This window comes from Tupaia chinensis, unplaced genomic scaffold (genome assembly GCF_000334495.1).
Source record: "Tupaia chinensis unplaced genomic scaffold, TupChi_1.0 Scaffold000048_1, whole genome shotgun sequence".
In the NCBI taxonomy this organism is placed as follows: domain Eukaryota; kingdom Metazoa; phylum Chordata; class Mammalia; order Scandentia; family Tupaiidae; genus Tupaia; species Tupaia belangeri.
In genome coordinates, this window is record NW_006159506.1 from 2,886,877 (window position 1) to 2,910,838 (window position 23,962).

General features: G+C 42.1%; 1 protein-coding gene across 2 annotated transcripts in view; it reads left to right on the plus strand.

Moving 5' to 3' along the window:
- The window catches only part of NEDD9 (neural precursor cell expressed, developmentally down-regulated 9), a 193,630-nt gene that overhangs the window by 50,133 nt on the left and 119,535 nt on the right, over window positions 1-23,962 (plus strand). The window contains exon 2 of one of the 2 annotated variants that reach the window (XM_027774855.1): window positions 18,130-18,292. The exons of the other annotated variant lie outside the window; for it this stretch is intronic. Within the exon in view, the coding sequence (XP_027630656.1) occupies window positions 18,281-18,292 (12 nt within the window). The 5' untranslated portion in view covers window positions 18,130-18,280. The remainder of the gene's footprint in view (window positions 1-18,129; window positions 18,293-23,962) is intronic. 2 annotated transcript variants of the gene reach the window in all.

Here is a 23,962-nt window from a genome sequence, read left to right on the forward strand (position 1 = left end):
TGATGTCATGCTTGCACCTCGCCTCGGAATTCTGAAGCAAGGCAGCAGGGATTGAATCAAAAATTGGAGGACTTACAAGGCTTACACGAGTGAATGTTTTTCATTATTTAGGATTCGAAGGAAACCGAATTCCGAAATATTTATAGTCACCGCCTCCTTAGTGAGTCGTCAATGACCTCTTTCCTTTTAGGAGGTATCTCATGGAGAGGGAGTCCTTGGCCTGTGCACCCCCCCTCCCCCGCCCCGGGACCATTAACTCACAACAGAGCTGAGTCAACCATTCCATGGGAAGACTGGTGAAAAGTTTATTCACCATACACTTCCCGCTGAAATGAGTGGAACCAAATGGGAGAAGTCAAAGTTTTCTATGGAAGGCAAAACAGAGATGAAAAATTGCCCTGATGGTTGCATACCTGTATTTTAGATTTAACTCTGAGTTCTTCTGTTTGGAAGGACAAGGCCAACCACTTCCTATGTAAATGAAGACATGACATGACAATTCTGTCAAAGTCATCTCACAAAATACTTAGTATATTTCAGCCTGGGGTGAGGATGAGTTGCCCAGTGCCTTCTGGGTTGAATTCAGCTCTTTCCTTTCATCCAGGAACTATAAGGATCAACCAGCTTCTTCCGGAATTTCTGCTCAATGGTCTGGCACCATAGGAAGTTGTCCAGTATGATCCAAACACTCTTAGAAGATCCACATCATTTTTTATATGTAAGAAGTTAGTCTATCCTTGTATTCAGTGATTCTCAGTAAAGATGAGTTTGACTTTTCGGGGGGACAATTCTTCATAACGGGACACAAAATCCTAGTGGTGTTCCTCTCCAGTCATTGTCATAACCACCCACCCACGAACACACTCATTTCCCAGCACGACTTGGTGGCCAGCACTGCCCCAGTGGGCACATCACAAGCTTCTTGCCTTAGAAATTATTGCGTTGTCAGAAAAGTCGTGACACGTTTTGCATAAAAAGACATAGATAAATATGTCATAGAAAAATACAACTTTTCTGATGACCCAGTGGAGTGTTAGTATTCTCCATGCGAATATGTAGGCAGGAGCCCTGTCCTTTATTTATGTCACTCTCTACTTTTGCAGACCTCAGATCTGAGGTTTAGACTGCTCATTCCTTACCCTACAGCAAGATCACATGGATGGAAGACCGAAGAGAATGCCCAGGTGTGCAGCTTCCTGTTCCTCTCCTAGTGCAGTCAACACACTCTAAGAATTCTCTAGGCGTGGAGCAAATGCTTTAAATTGGGAGGAAATTTGCACTAAAACAAAGCATCCTCTTTTCCCTCTGTAGGAACTTTGTCCTGAAGATCCTCCCCTAGACTCAGATTATGGCCAGCCGCTTCAGGATCCCAGCTGGCCCTTTTTCCTTGCCCACCTTCTCTCTGTGTCTGTACTTCACAGAATGAGGCACTGAAGTTATGAAGTTAAGAGGTTAGAACCAGACATGGGCAAATACATCATCCACTCAAGTAGTTCTCAACCTCTGGACTCACCATGCCTATGGATTATGAGGGTACTGGAGGGATACAAAAGCTATTACTCTTTCCAAAAATAGTCTCAGAACACTTAGATTTACTTTGGTTATTTAATTTATTTTTCTAATTTATTTTATTTTTTCTATTTTTTTCTCTCCTGGAGAGAAGCAGAGAGGCAGGGAGGCAGGTAGTGAGAAAGCACTGCCCCATGAGAATGGCCATGCTGCAATCCCTGCTCCTTCAGTTCTCCCTCCTTTCAGGATTTAGGGCATACACCCACACATGCTAGGCATGTTTTTCAAACCACCCGATCTGGGACTCAGACTTCAGAGTCAGCCATGCAGGATCCAGCTGCCTTAACCACCAGGCCACAAGATGACCTTCAGTTTACTTTAAATAAAACTCACAAGTGTATTAAAATATCAAGGACGTTTTTGGTTTTGTTTCTCTTTTGCCTAAAACTGCATTAATGTGGTGCATTAACACGGTTATGTCATGCTGATAAAATGTCCTGATTGACAGAATGTCTATTCATTACATGTCACTTCATATTACTTGACACAATCACTCTAAAAATAATGAGACGGTGGGGAGAAATTAAACAGAGATCCTTGATGGTAAATTATATGGAGAAACTGGAGTCCAGCTGTTGTTTTTTCAGAAGAAAGTGAGGTCCCAAAACAACATGTGTCTTGCTGAAGGTTAGACACTTAGTTCCAGAGGCTAGATCTATGATGGCTATACCATAACAGGACAGTCCCAATTTGCATCTGTTGTCCCAGCACAATTGTCAATAGCAATCCTTGCCAAACTCAAGGGGTCCGGTTTGGATAATAAATGATACGGTCACTTATCTGAAACACAATTCTCCTACCTACCAGTTTATGACTTTTCCCACTACCCAAATCTGCCTCTTTCTTTCTCTCTTGTGGTTCTCAGAACTACTTTATTCCATCTTCCAATCTCATTCCATCTCAGATGCTTTGCAAATTAGTGATCCTCAACGTCTGTGTGGTTTTAAGTGATAACTCCAAATCCAGATGGCCTGAACGATGAGACCTTTCTTACTAAGTAGAGAAGGAAGCAAGATACCCAGAGGCAGGATCTGATGGGCCCAAGTAAATCCACAGCCTTAACCAAACCTTCAGTGCCACCATATGCTCCTCATTCTCAGGCCAAGAATGTAAGAAGGCAGGGAATCGGTTGAATTTTTATGATTTTAAAAAAATAAAACCACACTGTATTGAGAAGAAATACAATGTAAAACACCCCATTAGACTGAGAGTCCAGTATGTACAGATGACTCAAATATGGTGTTTGTAGACTCTGGGAATACTTTGTAATCCTCTGTGAACCATAAAATGGGAGCATAAGAAAGTGTTTCCCACAACAAAATTAAAACTCTTTTCTTAGTCTGGCCCATGAGGTCTAACATACCAGTGTCTTTAATTGGTATATCAGTACCACCCTCAAGAATTTCTTACATGCCATAAACACACAAAGCAATTTTGGTGGAGTCCCACAGCAAGCTATAATCATGAGCTGGGAGGAGCTAGGTTTTATAGCTGTGCTTAATCTCTGTATTGCTTTTATCTTGTACTAGAGCTAAATACCTATGACACAAGAACTTCTGATAACAAAGTCCAGGGAACTTGGGAGAAACTTGTTGAAATGAAAATTGATTCCATATAGAGTTGGTAGATAAAAATGACACCTTTTTACCATAAAGAACTCTGTTCTACTGTTTAATTAAAAGGTTGTGTGTAGATGAGACCATGTTCCTAATGAGCACTTCCTGACAGTCATGGAAACACCTATTTACCAACTTTATTTATTCCATGGTTAATAATGCAGGCTCTGGTAGTAGTAAACCTGGGTTTGGCTATGTTCTACTGATAGGGAAGCTGTGTGATCTTGGCGTTACTTAACCTTCTTTTTTAAAAAATATTTATTTTGTTATTTCTGCCATGAGCAAAAGAGACTGAGACAGAGAGACAGCACTTCTGACAAGTCTTCATACAGTGGTCTACTCCCAGTCTCAACTAGCCCTGGATCATGGGCATGTAGGTGGCTGGCATTCTCAAGGAGGCCTCCAGACATGAACTGCTAACCTTCCTGTGCGAATCAGCCTTGCAGAGCTTTGCATTTACCACTAAGCCACCATCTGGCCCTCACTTTATCTCCCTTCACCTCAGTTTTCTTAAATATAAAAGGAGGACTCTAGGACTCACTTTATAGATCCTATTGTGTTGTGTTGTGAAGAGGGAAGACAATATCAATATAAAATACTCAGCACAGTGCTTGGCTCACACTAGCTGCTGTTATTATTATTTAATCAATCAAACACTTTTGAGATCAATTACCTGCCAAGTATTGCCTGAGACAATGGGGTTTCAGAAATGAATAAGACAAGGGTTCTGATTTGGGAACATTATAATTTGTGTATCCACACAAACACCGATATGGAGATATTATGTGGGAGAAACAGACTGTCTTTGGACAGATGGGATGGACTTCTCTTAGCAATTGGCATTTGTGATGAATTTTTTTTTTTTTTTTGGAGAGGTTTTCACTATAGGGCACGTGCGCTCGCCAGACAGACAGAGAAAGACATAGAGACAGAAAGCGAGAAATCACCCCCCAGAGGGGATGGTCACGCCGCAATCCCTTCTCCTCCATTCTCCTCTTGGGATCTTGGGCACGCACGCACACACGCCCGGCATGAGTTTTAAGCCACTGGGTCCAGGACACAAACCGCGGTCAACTACATGGGAGTCCAGCGACATAGCCATTACGCTAACTGCTGGTTCCCTGTGATGAATTTTGAAGAATGGATAAAAATTCTCCAAGCAGACGATGTAAAGAGGCACTCCAAGACTACTCAGCTTGAGAACCTTGTACCTAAGTGAGTGGAAAAGATGGTGCAGCATTGGGTTTTCTTCCAATCTAGTTCTTACACATTATGATTTTTTTTTTTTAAGATAAGACAAAGGTTGTTAGTTTTGTCTTCTTTTTCCCCACTGAAGCAAACAGACCTGGAGACACTGTGGCTTTAGGAGACTTGTTAGGTAAACAGAGCATACTTCTCTGAGGTCCAAGCCACCTGGCCTTGCACTACCAAGAACACTGAAAGTATTTCTTTATTGAAGGTTTCAGTAGAAGGTCTTCAAAAAGTTCATTGAAAATGCATACTATGTGAATTATGTGTGAATTTAACATGTTTCCCACCAAAATAAACTCATACTTTAATTCTATTTTTCCATGAGCTTTTTTCCTTTTTATTATCCCTGTTTCAGATTTAATCCTTGTATACCTTCAGAGCATGCGATATGGTTTTTCAAAGCATATATGCATCACATGTCAATCAAATCAAAGATATTACCCTATACATCATTCTCATCAGATAACTTTCCATTCTTGTGTCTGTTCAATGTTTTTTCTTTTCCATGAGCTTTCTGAAATAACCGTATATATATAAACCTTAAAATCCAAAGTTTATAGAAGACTCCTTGGGAATGTCCATAGTACTGAATTTCCTACTACATGACGTGACCTTTATCTACCCTTAACTTCTCACAACAACCACTTTGGCACAAACAGATCGCAGAACTCGATAGGAGAGGTGAGCTGTCCACAGCACCACTCAAATGCCTTAACTGGCTGGGGGACCCAGATCTCTGAAGATACAGACATAGTGTTTTAGGTTGAGTGAAAGTGATTATTTAGGACATTTCTCCAGGAAACCATAGTAAGGAGCAAGGAAGAAGGGTCAGGAAGGTAAGGAGCAAGCAAAGATGCCCTACCAAGCAAGGTCACATAGAGGGTGACTTTGGGTCAGCCCCATGTGGGAATCAGTGTAGGCAGATTCCAGAGCAGTCCTAGCGAGGGAACACTGGGTTGGCGTATTTATACTTTGAATCTGTCAGTCATTGGTTCAATACCGTTCCCAGGCACCACCTGCTTTCAACCACAAGGCAAAGTGCACGACTGTGGCTTGAGCACCATCTGCCAGCAAAGACACACAAGTTCTGGCTAGAGGAAGTCAACACACACAGACAAGACCAGTGCAGAAAGCCCACCCACAGTGTTGCTGAGATGTTGTGCTCTGCAGATTGGGCCCACATGGGAGGCCAGGGTTAGGGTCCTGGTCTAACCTAAACACCAGGCATGGTGACATGCACCTGTAATCCCGGAGACTCAGAGAGGGTAAGGCAAGAGATGGCGAGCTTGAGGCTGATCTGGGCAACACAGCAAAACTCCGCCTAAAACACAGCCAGACATGGTGACATCAACTTGAGGTCCTAGCTAGGAGACTGAGGCAGGAGGATTCTGACAGCAAGACCCTGCCTAACAGAAAAAAAGGGCAGAAAAAAAAAAAAAAAAAGTACAGTCAGAAGTGAGAAGTATTGAAAGTTTCTTCCATTTTTTCATAATCTTTCCTTTAACCAGCCATTCGGGTTTTAAATCATTATTATTACTGTTTGCTACTTAATGCCACTCTAAGTAAAATTAAAATGTTAGATTATTAGCACGAATCCTATCATTCATCTTTATATTGTGTAATTCCAGCTTTAAATGCAGATTTAAGGGCAGTTAACTTGGATATTAAATAGTCGACGTTATATAATTTGCATATGTCATTCTTGCCCGCACAGGGGAAACACTACACAATCCAATTCAGCTGATTTCATTTCACTTCTTGATACACGCGCATTCTACCAATGCTTTCTGCTCTTGGCTTACTGATGAGTAAGGAAACATGGAAAAGAAGGGAACGGTGGGTTGCCCTATCATTCCCTTTTCTTCCATGTCATCATTTTTAGAGGAAGTCATTTGGTAAGTGCAGGGAAGAACCCTGACGAAGAGAGAACGAAATAGGGCCCCTGGGTCCTCCATGTTTCTTAGGCTACCGTTGCCTTCCTTGTGCCTGAAGCAAGTTTTGGTTCTTGAATGGGAAGTGTTGCCTTTTGAGGCTGTCAGCATCCTTCCCACTTTTCAGCATACTCAACCATAGACAAGCACACTGACTTTTTTTTTTTTTACGAATTATTTATTTAATTTTATTTATTATTATTAAATTTTTAAAACTTGATCAAAGAGAGAGGGAAAATGAGAAAGCAAGCCATCAGGTCTGGGATTCAAACTGTGGTCGCCCATATGGAAGCCCAGTGCCTTAACCACCACACCACCTACTGGCCCTACGCTGACCACTGGTCACTCTGAATTGTTGTGAGCTCCCACACATCATGGATACGGCAAAAACCTCTTGGGAGGTATACAGTTAAAATGTCTTTCTTATTCTTGTCTTCTGTCAAAACTGGCCACCCCACCCCAACAAGTAAACTACTAGTACTAAGTTATAATGTTCTTTCCAGAGATTTTGCAGCATATATAAGCAACCCCCAAATAACAGCCTAGAAAGCACATCACTCTGAAACTGGCTGCTCCCCTCACCACGAAAGCCCAGGGATCTTTTCATACACAAAACCTTATTCGTTGTTTTTTTATAGCATCATAGTACTCCCATTGTATGGATTAGCAGGACGCATCTGATCAGTTTTTGATGAAAACAATTTAGATGGTTTCTGATATTCTGCTGTGACCAAAAATGCCATACCAAGGGTGACAGGTTCTCTGAGGCACAGTTCCTGAGGCTTTCCTGGGACCAGGAAGGAGGGAAAGAAAGAGGCGATTTAACTCAAACACTGAGTTCCCCATTACGCCCCCACAGCGATGACATCAAAATCCTTAACCCTCTTTGTTATACAACCCAAGGAGAGACTATTTGCATTTTTTAACTTAACAGTACATTAGGATTCTTTTAGCCTAAAGTAATTAAATACAGTTTGACTCAGTTTGGTGCTGGAGAGGGAGCTGTGAGGGAGAAAGAGAAAGGTGGGGTAGGCATTGGAAAGACAAGCATACAAGGGAAACTCAAAACGTGAGCAGAAAGCCAGAATTAAAGTACAGGTATTCGTTAGTGCAAAAAAAAATTGAAATCTGTGCACTGATTTTTCATAACCCACATTCAGCATGGCCTTCTTGAAGCCCCCTCAGGCCTATGAAAAGAGACAGGAGTGCAGCCATGCTCCCGTAAGGGACAGCATCTAAAAGCTGGGAGGAAGCAAGAAGGCTGCAGATCACTTTTCCTTGTGACCTATCCCTGCTTCTGTCTATTTCAATGTTTTTTGAAAATAGTTTTTCTCTCTTCGACTTACACCTTCACAACCAGTAGCACACAGCTGTTCACAGCTACCAGGAGCACACTGGGAGAGAGACCGAGTGAGTGACCGTGTGTGTGTGCATGTGTGTGCATGCACGACACACCTTTCTGCCTGGATTCCCCATTCCCAGAAAACAGCTTTGGTCCTGAACTTGGGGTCAAGCCTCATCACCAGTCCAGGTAGCTGTGGTCAGTGGTATTCACCACATTGTCCAAAGTGAACCTGGGACCCCTTCTCTGAGCAAGCCAAGCAGCTTGGGGAATATTTTCTTTATTTTTAAAAATTTTTTAAATAATTATTTTCTCTAATTATTATTATTATTATTTAATTTGACCACAGAGAGAAAGAGAAAGTGAGAAAGCAAGTCACCAGATCCAAGGCTCGAACCACAGTGGGCCATGTAGGAATCCAGTGCCTTAACCACCATGTCACCTGCTGGCCCCCTGGGGGATGTTTTCAAGCAGAACAGATACTAGAAATGGCACCTACACAACCACAAATACCGTAGCTTCTCTCCATCACTTTAATATTATAAGGAAAAGATTATTAAAATAAAAATAAACGGAAGAGAAACTAAATGAACTCTCAGTGCTTGATAAATCTCTTATTTAAATACCCTGGTGGTTTTGGAGCTTATTCTGTCATTGTGGCAGAAATACATCAGGTGTGACCAGGACACATTCTCACCTCTGCTATTGTTTCTTTTCAGCAGGTAGTTTTCTAAAACTGAGCTATCAGAAAAGCCTTTCTAGAGTAAAACCAAAAACAATATTATTTTAAACCTTTTTTTTTCTTTTTTTTTAATAAAAACTTCTCTTTCATGATTCTCCAGAAAGACCCTAGACATCAGGGCTGGCCTACAGGGCATATTTCAAAGTGAGGTGTAATGTCTTTTTAGAAGAGTGAGCTGTTTCTCCTTTCAACTTAAATGCAGGCTAGCAGGGGGAAAGCTGCCAGATCTCTGAGTAATCTTACTGAGGGTTCAGTTTTCTGAGTATGACCTTATGCTAGCAACAGCTCCTGGGTAACAAGAAAACAAGCCGAGCTAGGAAGGCACACGTCTATGAGACAAGAAAGTCCAGGCCAGCAAAGTCAGAAGGCTCATTCTAATTATGTAGCATGCGTGAGTCATCGGTGTCATCAGAGATCACTGATGACCGAACAGTGACCCGCCCTCTCCCCACATTTTCAAGGCACGTAGGCCTTGGACCTTATTCTCCCACACTTTTCCTTCACCCACTCTTCCGTCTTTTTAGTTTTCTTCTTTTCCATTGCCTCTTTATTTTCATCCTGTGCTATGTTAGCCAGGGTTCTCTAGAGAAATAGAATCAATGGATGATAATAGATATTTTGAAAGAGATTTTATTATTTTAAAAAAATGACATCTGACAAGGCACGTAGGCCTTGGACCTTATTCTCCCACACTTTTCCTTCACCCACTCTTCCGTCTTTTTAGTTTTCTTCTTTTCCATTGCCTCTTTATTTTCATCCTGTGCTATGTTAGCCAGGGTTCTCTAGAGAAATAGAATCAATGGATGATAATAGATATTTTGAAAGAGATTTTATTATTTTAAAAAAAGGACATCTGAGAGGGGGGGGGGGGACAGCAAACTAGAGACCCAGAAGAGCTGATGGTGTAGTTCCAGTCTGCGCTCAAAATCCCGAAAAGCTCGGGAACCAGCAGTTAGCGTAATGGCTATGTCGCTGGACTCCCACGTAGTCGGCCACGGTTCATGTCCTGGACCCGGTGGCTTAAAACTCACGCCGGGCGCGTGTGCGTGCGTGCCCAAGATCCCGAGAGGAGAATGGAGGAGAGGGGATTGCGGCGTGACCATCCCCCCTGGGGGGTGATTTCTCGCTTGCTGTCTCTATGTCTCTCTCTGTCTGTCTGGCGAGCGCACGCGCCCTACAGTGAAAATCTCTCAAAAAAAAACAAAAAAAAATCCCGAAAAGCTCTAGTCTGAAGGCCAGCAAGCTCCACATCTGGAAAGAGCCAGTGTTAACTGTTTGAGTCTGAAGGCAAAAACAAGCCAATGTCCCAACTCAAGATAGTCTAGGGAATTTTTACACAGGAAAAAGTCAGCCTTTTGTTCTGTTGAGGCCTTCAGCTGACTGGATGAGGCCCACCCAGCTGAGGAAAGACAGTCCGCTTTGCTCAGTCTACTGATTCAAATGTTCATTTCACCCAACCCCACTCTCACAGGAACACCCAGAAGAACGTGAAAGTCAATGTCATAATTACTCAGTCAACTGAACACATAAAATTAACAGTCTCACATACCCTGCTATTCTCTGGCATGCTGGCCTCCACTGTATGTGGCCAACACCACCACCTGTCATACTATCACTGGGTTCTCTAGATTCTTTGTCTATGATTCCTCATCTGTCGTTCACTGTTCAACCTGGTGGTACCATGGTCCCCCTCATTCCATTTAATCTGATTTCCTTAAGAGCAGCCATAATTGAATTGTCAAATTATTTCCTCCCTTGCCTTTTATAACAGTGTATCATCCCGATTTCCTCTCTGGTCCTTTCTCCTCTGTCACCCCTCTGGAAGTGATATTCCCCCAGTGCTAGGACTGTGGCAACTGAAATACGGAGGAAGGAGAGAGGGAGGGAGAGCCTAGCAAGCTTGAAGTAACAAGCTTTCCTCACTGATTAGATTAGACATGGGAGTGAGAGTGAAGGAGGAACAAAGAAAAACCTCTCCATTCCTGAGTTGGGTGAGTGAGAGAGTTGTGTTCTTTCTCCAAGACTGGACACCCTAGATTCTGCCTGTCCTCACAAACAGCAGCTAGTTAAGCTCCCTGAGCATAGCAATACATCCAGGGAAACGAGGCCTTCGGGAAACCCAAAGGTCTGGGCAGAGACCTAGTAAAGACAAATCAGTACCAGATGGGTGGAAGAGGTAAGTTCTTACAAAGAGTAAACATCCAAGAACTCGACAGGAGTGGAAGGTGTGACAAACAATGCCCTCTCTTCTGCTAGGACATTCCTAAAAACCTCCTGGCAAGGATCAGAAAAAGAATTAGAGCCATGCAACCAGCCAGGTGTGACCTACGTGCCAAAAGGTGTGGAAGACTTAAAACTCTAATGTCACCCTCGTCATGTCACGGTCATCGCCGTGCCTTTTCCCTTGGTCAGGTTTTTGGCTGTAGTTGGGCACCTCTTCTTGTTTGTAGGAAATGTTAGAACATGGATTATTTTGTCATGATCCCTTTGGGACACACATGTGAATCCCCACACAGATGAGCTAACCGCTTTCTTCATCTTGCTCTCATTATTGAGTGTGACACTTTTAAAACAAAGGAAAGGCTTGGTTTGTAGCTCTGTAAAACACACCTGAGGATCTGCAATTTACTTAAAAGCCAGTCCCCTCCAGGAATGAGTCTATAAGGACTGATGTCATTGGAAGAGCTAAATCCCAACATGTAAACTAGTTAAATGGAGCCAAACCACCCAATCTAACTATTCAGCCAAATTCAAATGTGTCCAATACATGAGAGTATTAAATCCCCAATGAACTCTTCGGCATGGCTTGACAAAAATCACTGGTGTTTATTTATTGTTTTTGAACAAATGGAAAATGTGCACATACCATAACCAAGAAGTTTTCACAGGTAACCTGGTTAGAATCCTGAATAGGACCCAAGAGAAGGCTGAAGAACACAGTCTTTCTTGCCAAAGAACAGCAAAATAATTTGACTTCTTGCTCTGAAGCAGGTGGTTGATGGGCTGTTTTATGAAGGGTTTGATTATCTCTGTCTTTCTGTGTTAGTTACCTACCAAAATAAACCATACAAAGCCCTGTGTGGTAGAAGAACTCCATCATCAACTGGCAAGCAAAACTTTGGCAGGGCTCCACAGCCAAGGGAAATAAAATTGCTGAAGAATACAAGTGATTAATGCTGTAGTTTCAAGGGGCCTCTGCTTCAAGTGCTGTCAGGCCCAGAGAAGTGAGTTCTGCAGGCTGCATTGGCCCCAAGACTAGAACTGCCCTTGGACAGAACCAGAGACAGAACTAGTTTCAGCCCTTGCACTCAGCTGGTCCTTCTCTCCTGGGTGAAAGAAGATTGAACATTGACTGCTGTCCTGACAAGGGTCTCTCTGGTGCCTCTGTCCCTAAACTTGACACAGGTCAGTCTTCATTCCCTTAGGATACTTGTTTGTTAGAGCTACACTCAGAATGTTCGTGGCTGATAAATGCTTAGCTTCGACAACTTTTATTGGTTCATCGGAAAAGTCATGACGCCATTTTTATGTGGAAAAAATACATCACGACTCTTCTGACAACCTAGCAATTAAATAACACTTCATTTTTACCTTGGTCTCCTCCAGTGCCTTATCAGAAAGTCACAAAGAGTAAATGTCACCCAGTGTGACAGAGTTAGAGAGAGAGAATTTTTTTTGGTGAATAAGGCTTTTCCTGGTGCTGGCTCAATAGCCTAGAGGTTAAGGGACCTGGATTCTACATAACTGACCACAGTTTGAATCCCAGCCCTACCAAATTGAAAAACACTGTTGGCCTATGTGCACGCATTTCCCAAATCCCAACAGGATGGAAAGATGGAGAAGCGATTGTGCCATGAACATGCCCCACTTGGGTGTTTCCTCTCTCTCCTTCTTTCTCTGTCTCTCTGTTGCAAGTACACACACTCTGACAGTTAAAACACACACACACACACACACACACACACACACACACACACATATATATATATATATATATATATATCAAAAAAACCAATTATATATCCAACTGATCATCTAAATAAGATACAGAGGTGGGGATGCATTTTTTTATGACTCCTTCGTTTTACACATGAAGAAACAATGTCCAGAAATAGCTGAGCTGCCTAAGGCCATACACCTGGAACTAGCGCCCTGGTCTCCTAACTTCTAGGCCAGGGCTCTTCCTGCTGTAAACATCACGCGGTGCCATTTACACGTGGCTGACAAGTTAGAGATGGCTGGAGAAGCTGGCTTATCAGTAGCTGCCATGTCTCTTCCCAGCAAGGACTTAAATACAAGAATCCAAAGGCACGTCCAGAGAGGGATGAGGAGATGTAGACTCCATGACCCCGAATCCTTAGAATAGGAAACAAATTGGGTTGCCAGGAAACCAGGAATTCAGACAGCCTGTCCTGGGGAGGAGGGGCCATAAAGGATGCTGTCCTCAACCCTGCTCATTCTAACTCACAGAGAGAACCATCTTACAGACAGAAGCCCTGCCATTTCTACCCATTCCTGGGCCAAGAGCATGCCCTGCTAATGTGTGTTTCTGGGTTCCTTCCCAACCACTCCTTTCTTTAGAAGGGAATTCTCTCCCATCAATAAGAATTCTGACAGAGCCCTAGTGAGAATCCAGTTCACTCTAGGTTCTCCTCCAAAATTCACTGAGCACTTACTACGTACCAGGTGTGAGCTGGGTCCGGGGGAAACGAAGCCACAGTTATTATCCTTGAGGATTTATTGTCTGAGGGTCCCATTAAGCAGAGTTCCTGCTTGCTCAAGGGACTCACAGCCCTAAGTGGACCCCAAATCCCAACATATGGTTCAACAAAAGACTGCCTTTCTAATGTGTGTTTTATATGAATGTCTTTAAATACTTACAAATTAAATTGTGTTAGTAAGTCCTATAACAAATTTCCTTTACTGGAAAGAAATAAATTTTATTAAATCAGGTTTTATTTGAGAAAAATTTGTGCTATATGTTCATCAAACCCATATGCTTTAACTTGTAAAAACTCCTTGTAATCATAGTCTATTGCAGTTAGAAAGGCTCTCAGAAATTGCCTCCCCAATTTAAATTTTTCATTTTAGTTTTTAAACAATGAAACAGTTTTAAAAAACAATTACCAAGGTTGTAAAACATTTTCAAAATTTTAACAGTTAAATAATTTCCAGAATATAAAATAGTTAAAATGAGTTACGTTAGTTAGAAGAGTGGTGGAAAACTCAGAGCCCCTCTTTAAACTCTCTCATTCTTCTGCCTTTCTCTCCCATGGAACTTACGATTGTTCTTCACAAAAATGGTATGTCAACTCTTCATATCACAAATGAGGAAATTAAGACCCCAATATTAAATGAGAGGTCAAAAGTCTCGGAGAAATTACTTTGCAGTGACGGCAGAAATATGGCTTCTTGAGGCTCCTCCCCATTCTCTGTCCATTTATCCACCTACCGATCAGCCTTTACTGTCATGAGGCAGAAGAGAGGAGAAAAGATGACTGTAGATGGAAAGCGAATCTATAGATGAGGAAGGAGTTGAGGGAGTTCACTTCATATGGTCCCTGCTTTCTTCATGATGCAGGAGGGGAACTGCCTGCTAAGACTCATGGTGGGATGTGTGAATTAGGGCTCAGAAGAGGGCCAGGCAATAATCAGAGACTAGGAGTAGAGTGGAGAAAGGTTGAAGTAGCCACTGTTCATAAATTACAACAGCCTGCTGTGCCCAGAGTAAATACCCAATGCATCATAACTGGAGAGGGTCTATTATCATTTTAATTTAAAAAAACAAAAAAGAGTAAGAGAAAGAAGGATGAGCTGGCCAGGGAAATAGAAGAGGGCTGCCTGACAGTGAATAAGGCCTGGATGATGCTGGTGACATGAGTTTATAATGGCACCATCTGTGGGGTGTGTGCTTTTTCCAGCAATGCTCAACAGCTGGGCGATTGATGTAGCAAATGTAAACAGTTGCGTTCATCCAAGGCTGAGCTTTGGCCAGGCGAATGCATTAAAAGGACAAAGGGCAAGGAGGTGGAGCATACTGGCAAGAGGAAGGTGGTGCGAGGAAGCACGGGACTTAAGTAGATGGGGAGGGAAGTGGGCATGTGAGGAGGCTGTGCTTATTTCTGCTGCAGAGGTTTCCTGGTGGCCCTTGCTTTGCGATGACCACCAGAGCACATGAATATTGCTGCCTCCTGGAGGAACAGATGTTGCCAGATGTGGCATGCTAATGAGCTCCAAGTGGATGGCTCCTTCGGTTGACCTTCTTCCTCTGCAGTGGTCTTGACTGGTCCCAGCTGGGTAATCCAGCCATGTGGACCCAGGGCCACCACGACCATCACAGCATGCTCTGAGAACCACGTGTCTATGAGAGGATGAGGTCATACCAATTGTATATGAAGCTGCCATGTTGGTTTATCCCCAGGCCAGTCTGCTAATCTCTGTGTTATTTTAAAATTCTACATGTGGGAGTACCAGGAGGTGGTGTGGTGGTTAAGGTGCAGGACTCCCGCATGGCTGAGTGCAGCTGGAGTCCCAGACCTGAGGGCTTCCTTTCTCACTTTCTCGCTCACTCTCTGTTGAGCACACATGCCCTATTGCAAATTAAATAATAATATTTGATAAAATTAAACAATTTTTTAAAATGCTACATGTGGAACAATCTTGCTTAGATCTTAGACTTTATTACTATAAATCTTCCAGGGTTACAAATCTCCCCTTCCCTGCCATATTTTAAGTAAAAACCACAGACATTATTATAAAAATTATTATTATTATTAATATTATTTACTACTAATATTCTTAGCAGTCAACCTGGAATTCCAGGTTATAGTCATCACTTTAGTATCTGTATATACAAATAATGAGAAAAATAGCACAGAAATTATTTAGAAGCATGATGGCATACTAAAATTTTTCCTTTACAGAGTGGTTAAAACTAAAAATAAGTATCAAACATCATCAGAAGCCATGGTAACCATACCATAATTGTGAGAACATAAATTGGTACAACTATTATGGAAAATTGATTTTTTTCACTAATGTTGGAGATATGCAATAGTCATTATCCTATTGTAAATATGCAATTCTGTTTGTAGGTACATGCACAACACCAACAGATACGCATCTAGAAGCATAGTTCTCAGGCTTCATGTCTAGCCTTCCCCCATAGCCATCTACAAATACCTGCTCCCAGGCCACCTCTCAGGAAGGTGGGCCCATGAAAACCTGGAGGTGGGCTTTGAATGATCTGGACATGGAGTCCCAATGTCCCAGGACTTGGCTCATGGTCTACAAAAGGAGCTATGTGGGGACCAGCAGTTAGCGTAATGGCTATGTCGCTAAAATCCCACGTAGTCGACTGCAGTTAGAGTCCCAGACCCAGTGGCTTAAACTTACGCCGGGCGCATGTGCATGCGTGCCCAGGATCCCGAGAGGAGAATGGAGGAGAAGGGACTGTGGCGTGGCCATCCCCCCTGGGGGGTGATTTCTCGCTTTCTGTCTCTCTGTCTCTCTCTGTCTGTCTGGCGAGCGCACGTGCCCTATAGCGAAAACCTCTCAAAAAAAAAAAAAAAGGAGCTATGAGTTCCAGATGGGCATGGCCTCTTCCCTTGAAAGGTGCATGACTTAGAGGACAATCAGATGCCTGAAAGCTCAAGGCCTGACATAGGGTCCCCCTTGCAGGCAGATAAGGGCAGGACTGCCCTATAGAGAAGGAAAGGGATTATACTGGGAGGGTACTCAGAAAGCTTCTGGGATCCCAGTGGTGTTCCATGTCTTGGCCTGGGTGGCAAATACATTAATGACAATTCATTAAACTATCCATTTGTTTTATACAGCTGTCTGTATGTGTGCTATATCTCCCAGTAAAGAATTAATGAAAAAGTATGTGTGATATATATATATATATATAATGATCCTGGTGCTGGAGTTTATGGGCTCCCCATAGACAAATCAGCTCTAAGTGGTTGCCTTATAAGCCCAGACACCTTGAGCAGTTAAAATGCCTCAAGGTGTGAGTACCTAAAGGGAAAATGTACAGAAAGCTGGAAACACACTAATTTTCCCAGCTGGTTCTCCACCCCATCCAGGGCAGAGAGTCTGGGGTAACCATGCATGGGTTTAGGCAGAGCAAGCGAGTCATGGGCTGTCCTTTTACCCAGGCACTACAAGTGCCTTAGGGGAAAATTCCTTCCCCGCCTTAGCCAAGATTCTAAGTACTGTGTTTACCAAACCAAAATTACAGGAGGCTGTTCCCATGCCAGTAGAAGCAAAAGGAGACCAACTCCCAATTATCCACGGTTTGGAGAGCAGTTCTAGGAAGGTATCTCTTCCCCACAAGGGCAGCTGGATAGGTACGTTAAACGGTTTGCTAAGATTCTGCTAAGTGCTGGGTATGATCTTTATTTTTCTGCTCTCCCTTTTAAAACAGTCACTTACTTTTGATATTTCATTCTTGATAGCTAAAACATTTTCCTTTTACAAAGACTTAGATATTCGATTCTCAACAAAGGTTTCCATACACCTCACATGGTTTAAATATCAGGGTTTTTCCAAGAATATGTACTTTAGCCATAGTCCACACACACACACACACACACACACACACACACACACACACACACACACAGACAGACATGCTCCATCTGAAAAGTGAATCTCACAGCTTCAAGATGGCCAAAGGGAAGGGGAAAATGAGCCAGCACTAACCCACCGAAGTCCCAGTCAATTTTCTTGTTCTGAAAAATGGAATCCTGGGCTTTGCATCTAAGCTACTTAGAAGCCACATTTCCAAAACACCAGTTTTCCTCCTTTTTGGAAAACAAGTAAGCCATGTGCCTGCAGTGACCTTTGCAAGCCAGTGGTGAGAGCCAGAATTAGGCATGTTTTATGGATTTAAAATGATAAAGCAACAACATACTATCCCGGTTGAGTATAAGGAAAATTGTAAAGTGGCGAGGGTGAGTGAGTAGAAAAAAAAAATTAAACAATGAACACTGTAGATTAAAGACAATGAAGGATCACTCTTATCTCTACCACTGATAAGAATATTGGCCAACCTCTACCCATCCTCAACGCCACCCAAGGCTGGCTTTCTTCCTTCACGCCCTCACCAGACCCACTACATATAGGACCAGAAAACCTGTCACGTGACACTGCTGGACTGCGGGCTCCTTGAGGACAAGACCATATTTTATGCACTTTTAGATTTCAGTTAATGTACAGTGACAGTGTCATAAATGCTGATTGCATGAACAAATGAATGAATGAAAGATGGGATTCACTCATGAGATCGTGGACGTGGCTTTTTTTTTTTTTTTAAGGTTTCTACCATAAGGCACGTGCACTCACCGGAGAGAGACAGAGACAGACAGTGGGAGGGAAAGTGAAAATTCACCCCCCTTCCCCAGAAGGGATGGCCACACCTCAATCCCTTCTCCTCCCTTCTCCTCCTGAGATTTTGAGCATGCACACATGCACATGCACCCGGCATGATTTTCAAGCCACCAGGCCCAGAACTCGAATTGCAATAGTCCATGTAGGGGTTTGGCATCTTAATCACCACGCTACTTACTGCCCTCAATTTGGCATTTATAACTGCTATGATGCGATACTTAAATGACAAAAAGTATCTTAACCTCTTACAGAATTTACCCATCTTTCTGTTTCTTCTGTTTTCAGGGTCAGTGAGCTGAGCTCTATAATGTCAGACACTGCCCAGAGAACATCGCTCCTTCTTCAAGCAGAGTTATGAAAAAGGAGAAGCTGGTCAGCAGACCAAAACACTGGGATTGTCCTTTCCAAGATCCAGAGTGCCAACATTCCTGGGAAGATGTGGGCATGGGTGAGTGATACTAGAAAAAAACATACATTTTGTGATTCCCTTTTCTCCGGCTCAGCTTGTACTGGTTCCTCTAAATGAATTATAGTAGTATTCTGTTGCCATATGAGTCTGCAACTAATACATGAAAAAAATGTTCATTTTAGCTGCCAGATTTTGCTCTTTTTAGTGTATTTTTTGACATGGATACACTGATAGCTATAGAGAATCTCGTTTCATTTAGAAACCTCTGGAGAAGCAGTCTTCTGAGACACTAGTGGAATATCCCTCTTTCTAGAGCTGATACCTGAGCAAGTCTGCAGGTCAGAAGCTGGTTACCCAGGTGAGGGAGTGACCAGTTTCTCAGTGCTTCCTTTCTCTGTCTGCCAATCACCTTCAAATCGCCTTACTTCCCTTCAGCCACTCTACAAGAAAATCGACATGGTGGAGGTTAAGGTTAAAATGGTCAATTATCCTATCTAAACAAGGCTTCCTAAAGGTTTTGTGAGAATTAACTAGAAAAGATGGTATGTGATTGCACCTATTAATTGACTTGGAAGAGAGTCAGGCATGGTGGCATTAGCAGTTAGGGAAGATCTAGATTGATCTCTTTGCTGTTAGGCTTAGTAGTAGAGGTGTCTGTGAATCACTTACTTGACCCTTTAAATCTGTTTCCACATTTATAAAATGGTGATAGGGCCAGGTTATGGCATGGAGGTAACACACCTGGATTTATATGGGGAAGGCCCTAGATTTGCTCCCTAGAACCTCCCTGGGCATACTGGGCACACGCCTATGATCTGGGCCAGCTCAGTCTAAAGACAAATCATGGCATGAAGACTTTTTTGGGGGTGGGTATCTCGCTCTGTCTCTGTCTGTCTCTTTCAGTCATTACCTCTCTTGTGGAAGAAACAAACTTTTTCTTAAAGAATTATTTTATTTCATATCATTATTATTAGGTTTTCAGGAAAGTCATGATGCGTTTTTTTACATAGAAAAACAAAGAAATATACATCATGACTTTCCCAAAAACCTAATATTTTTGACTTGACCAGAGAAAGACAGAGAGGGAAAGTGAGAAAGCAAACCATCAGGTCCAGGACTTGAACCGCAGTCGGCCATGTGGGAGTCCAGAACCTTAACCCCACACCACCTGCCCCCAAATTAAAAAAATGAAAACAAAAACAAAGAAACTATAAAATGGTGAGAGGATTGTTTAGGAGATTAAATGAGAAAATGCATATAAAGTAGCTCATAGTGAAAGCAAAAAGGCTATTTCTCTTATGAGATCAATAATCTGTTACCTATGTCTTACAGAGAACCAACCATCAACTACAAAAAAAAATTTTAAAAAGCCCTGGAAAGCCAGGCCAAACCAGACAGGATCCAATTTCTTTTGCAAGAGAAAGGTTACAAGTAAAATATAAAGACAAATATTTTCTTTAAACATTTGATACCTAGTAAAAAGACTTACTCAGAAGTTGTTAAAAGCAAGTTTGTCATATTACTGTGAGGTTTAAAGGTAAAGTAATAACCTCTAGAATTTTATGACAAAAATCTGTCACAGAACTGGCCAACTTTAAGGCTTCAACCAAACCGAGTTGCTAAATACAAACTGGAACAAATTGTATTTATTTGTGACTCCCAAGCTATTCCACATGAGTACTAATTTTTTTATAACTAGCGAGATACAAATGGTCTCTTCTCATTTTTTTAGATCTACTCAGCCAGTTTTACTAAGCTGAGAGAGAGAGAGAACATTCTCCAATGAAAAAAAGAATTATTTTATTTAACTTTATTTATTTATTTATTTTAATTTGACCAGAGAGGGACAGGGTTGGGGAGGGGGGAAAGGGAGTGAGAAAGCAAGCCACCAGATCTGGGACTCGAACCACTATCAGCCATGTGGGACTCCAGCACCCTTAACCACCACACCACCTGCCAGCCCCGCAAGTAAATATTTCATTCCATTTGAGTCTCTGCAATGAATATCAGCACTGCATTATTCCCAATAGATGCTGATTCTCAGTTGTAGATATTCTAGATCTAAAAAAACAGACAATTCCACCACTTGGTGAAATCTTCAATTTGCTTTAGAATAATCTTTCCAAGTCAAACATCCTTTGAGGTCCTTCATTCCATGACTTTTGAGTGATTTTTCCCCATCATTGAATTTTGTTTTAACATCCCCCCCACACACACACACACACACACTTCACACTAAACTACATAGAGTGGAAATATTTAGAAATTATTATTATCACATAATAAAAAAAGTGCATTGATTCTGAGTCTTAATGCTTTCTAATGGTAGATATCCACTGCTTTTGTGGGGGTGGAGGGGGCAATATGCTGGTTATAAACATGGGCCTGAACCCATACTGCCTGATTCAAATACCAACCCTGCTACTAACAAGTAGTAGGACCTTGAACAAGTTATTTCACTTCCCTGTATCTTCATCTATAGAATGGCAAAGGGCCAGCCTCGTAGCCTAGTGGTTAAGGAAGCTGAACTTTGCATGGCTGGCCATGATCGGAATCCCAACCCTAGCAGCTTAAAAAATATACCAGGCGTGTGTGCATGCCCCCAGTCCCAACAGGACGGAGAAATGGAGGAAAAGGGGTTGCTGCATGACCCTACTTCATTGGGGGCTGCTTTTTCCCTCTCCCACTTCCTCTCTCTGGTGAGTGCACATGCTCTCTGGCCATTAAAAATAAAACAAAATGGGGAAGAGAATAGCACCTACATATGAGATGGTTGTGATAATTAGATAGGTAAATCACTTAGAATCGAGTTTGGTCCATACTAAGCCTTCTCTAGAGGCTTCCAAGGACAACATGAGTTCTACAGCCTCTGTGAATTGAAGTCAGTGCAGCTAAAAGGAATCACGAAGGGGAAGATGAGAAAAGCAGGGTAAAGAAAGTCTGGTGAGAGCAGCTTTGGGAATCTGGGTCAGGCTAACTTTGATTGCGCTCCTGGACCTTCTTAAGCTTTTCTGGATCCAGTAGCAACAACAAAGGTACCATTAAGTGTGGGCATGGCCAGAACAATTCTTTAAGGAAGCCTGAGCTAAATACACAAGTCCTTGGGGCCAGCAGGTGGTGGTTAAGGGCGCTGGACTCCCACATGGCCGACCAGTTCGAGTCCCCGACCTGGCAGCTTGCTTTTTCACTTTCCCTTTTTCTCTCTCTCTCTCATTCCATCCCTCTCTGGTCAAATTAAAATAAATAAGTAAATAAATAAAATTAAATAATAGAATTCTTTATGAAAATAAATAATTAAATAAATTCACAAGTCTTCTTTGTTTTATCGTAACGTTTAATTATTGTTCAGAAAAAATGGAATGAATAACTTTTTCTGAAAAAATATATTGACTCTGTATAGACTGCCGTTATGGAAAGAGGGAAGAGGTGGTGAGTTAAAAGACCCTATTTTCTATTCTGAAAGTGACAAGAAGCTCTATTTCCGGTTTGATTATAATGATATATGTGCCCCAAATGACTGAGAATAAATACAACAGCAAAGGCAGACACCGTAAAGCTAAAGCTACATGACAGGCTCTAAGAGAAAATCTCAGAAATACCCTAAGTGGCAAGAAAGGACGCTTGGCTTAAATGTGAACTTTTTCGTCATCTTTGTCTTCTGCTTCATGTTTAAGGATGCCTGTGAACTCAGTGTAATTGAAATTCTCTTTTCCTTAACAGTAAGCCCTTCACAAAAAAAAAAAAAACCTCAGCAAATAAAGGCAAGCTCTGGTGTGACTGTTCAAATACTAACTGAGACGGTGGGGAGGTCTCCCCCACACCTGGAGGACTAGCCCGGGACTGCAGAGTGGCTGAGAGACCTGCATCATTCCTTTGCTGGGCTGTTTGGTCTTGTTTAGCTTTCAGAGAGCTGGTAGTTAAAGGTTTACCAACCAATGAAAAGCTGAGCATGATAAAGGGGCTGGTTCTGAAAACCAAACAAAACAGTAACTCTTTAAACTGTGAGTCTTTTTCTTTCCTGTTCTTACCCTTACCCTTTCTTTATATTAAGGCAGGAAGCTGGTGGTTGGGGATAGCATGGTTTATCTAAAGAAAAAGAGCCTAACTGAACTCTTGCTTCACAGAGGGCCAAGGAGTGCTGACTCACTGGATTTGAAAATTCTGTCCTTTTTTTCTACTAAACACAAGTTCAGTGCAGGTCCGAAGTAGTTATCTGTAATGTGTATTTAAAACTGCCACGGGTTTGAAGTAACTGTCCTAAAATGGGAGATACACTGAATAGCGGTATTCTTTTATCATGCCTTTAAAAATACGGTTATTCTGACATACTTTAGGAAGTAAGGAAACACTACCTAATCAGAATTATCATCCTACTTCATTACACCAGAAAGACAACTTAGTGTGTTCAGGTCTCTCAGTCGTTCCTCAAGCATAAAGATGAAAAACAGGGATTGAAACAATGAAGTACCTCTAAATCTGCCATATTTGTTTGCTTGGGCTGCCAATAAAAAAAGTACCACAGACTGGATGGCTTAGACAAAAGAAATGTATTATCTCACCATTCTGGAGGCTATATGTTCCATATTAAGGTAGTGGCAGGGCTGGTTTCTCCTGAGGCCTCTCTCTCCTTGGCTTATAGATGATCATCTTCTCCCTGTGCCCTCACATGGTCTTCCCTCTGTATGTGTCTGTGTCCTAAACTGCTCGTTTTATGAGGACACTCGTCCTAGTGAGTTAAGACACAGCCTCATGACCTCGTGGTAACTTAATTACTTCCTTAAAGACCCTATCTCCACGGACAGTCACATTCATGAAGTACTAGGGGATCTGACTTCTACATATGAATTTGAAGGGGCATAATTCAGCCCATTGCAATGCCTACGCATAAGCATAATGTACCCACAGGACAGTTGCATTCAACGACATCACAGATTGTGTTCCCAGAGAAGCAAATTCTAAGATGAAGTTTGACCTGCAGCAGGTTTATGGGGAGGAACATTGTCAAAACACCAAAGGAAGCACAGTTTGACAGAGAGAGAAATCAGTCTCAGAAAAGGCTCCAGCTAACTGCATGGGCCCCTGGAACCAAGACAGTCCTTCAGAGTTGTCTGGAACTGAAGCAAGGTGCTTGGAATTGTATACTCTAGCCAGGAGCAGACATACACGGGCTGCGCTGAGGAGGAGGCATGATGTACAAAAGGAGGTTTTCTTCAGCTGAGGATGATCTCAAGTGGGAACTCAGTTGCAAGATGCAAGTTGTCAGTCCTAGAGTAGTTGACAGAATGATTGCTCAGTCTTAGTGGGAGTCTCTTGTCATGCACTTCAGTGTCCCCAACAGATATAAAGTTCACTTCCCCAAGTGAACAAAGAACTCACCACGACACGGTAAAATTTTTTCTCCCAACTTACAGATTGGGAGAAAATATTTGCAAACCATACATCTGATAATAGATTCATATTTGAAATGCATAAGGTATTCATCCAACTCAACAGGAATAAAACAAATTACCTGGTTTTAAAAAAAAATGGGAAAAAAATATAAGTAACCATTTCTCAAAAGAAGACACAAATGGTCAATAGACACAAGAAACGATACACAAAAGATCAGTAATCACAGGAAAATGAAAATCAAAACCACAATGAGATATTGTGGTTATTATTATCAAAAAGCCAAAAGATAAGAAGTATTGGTGAGGATATAGAGGAAAG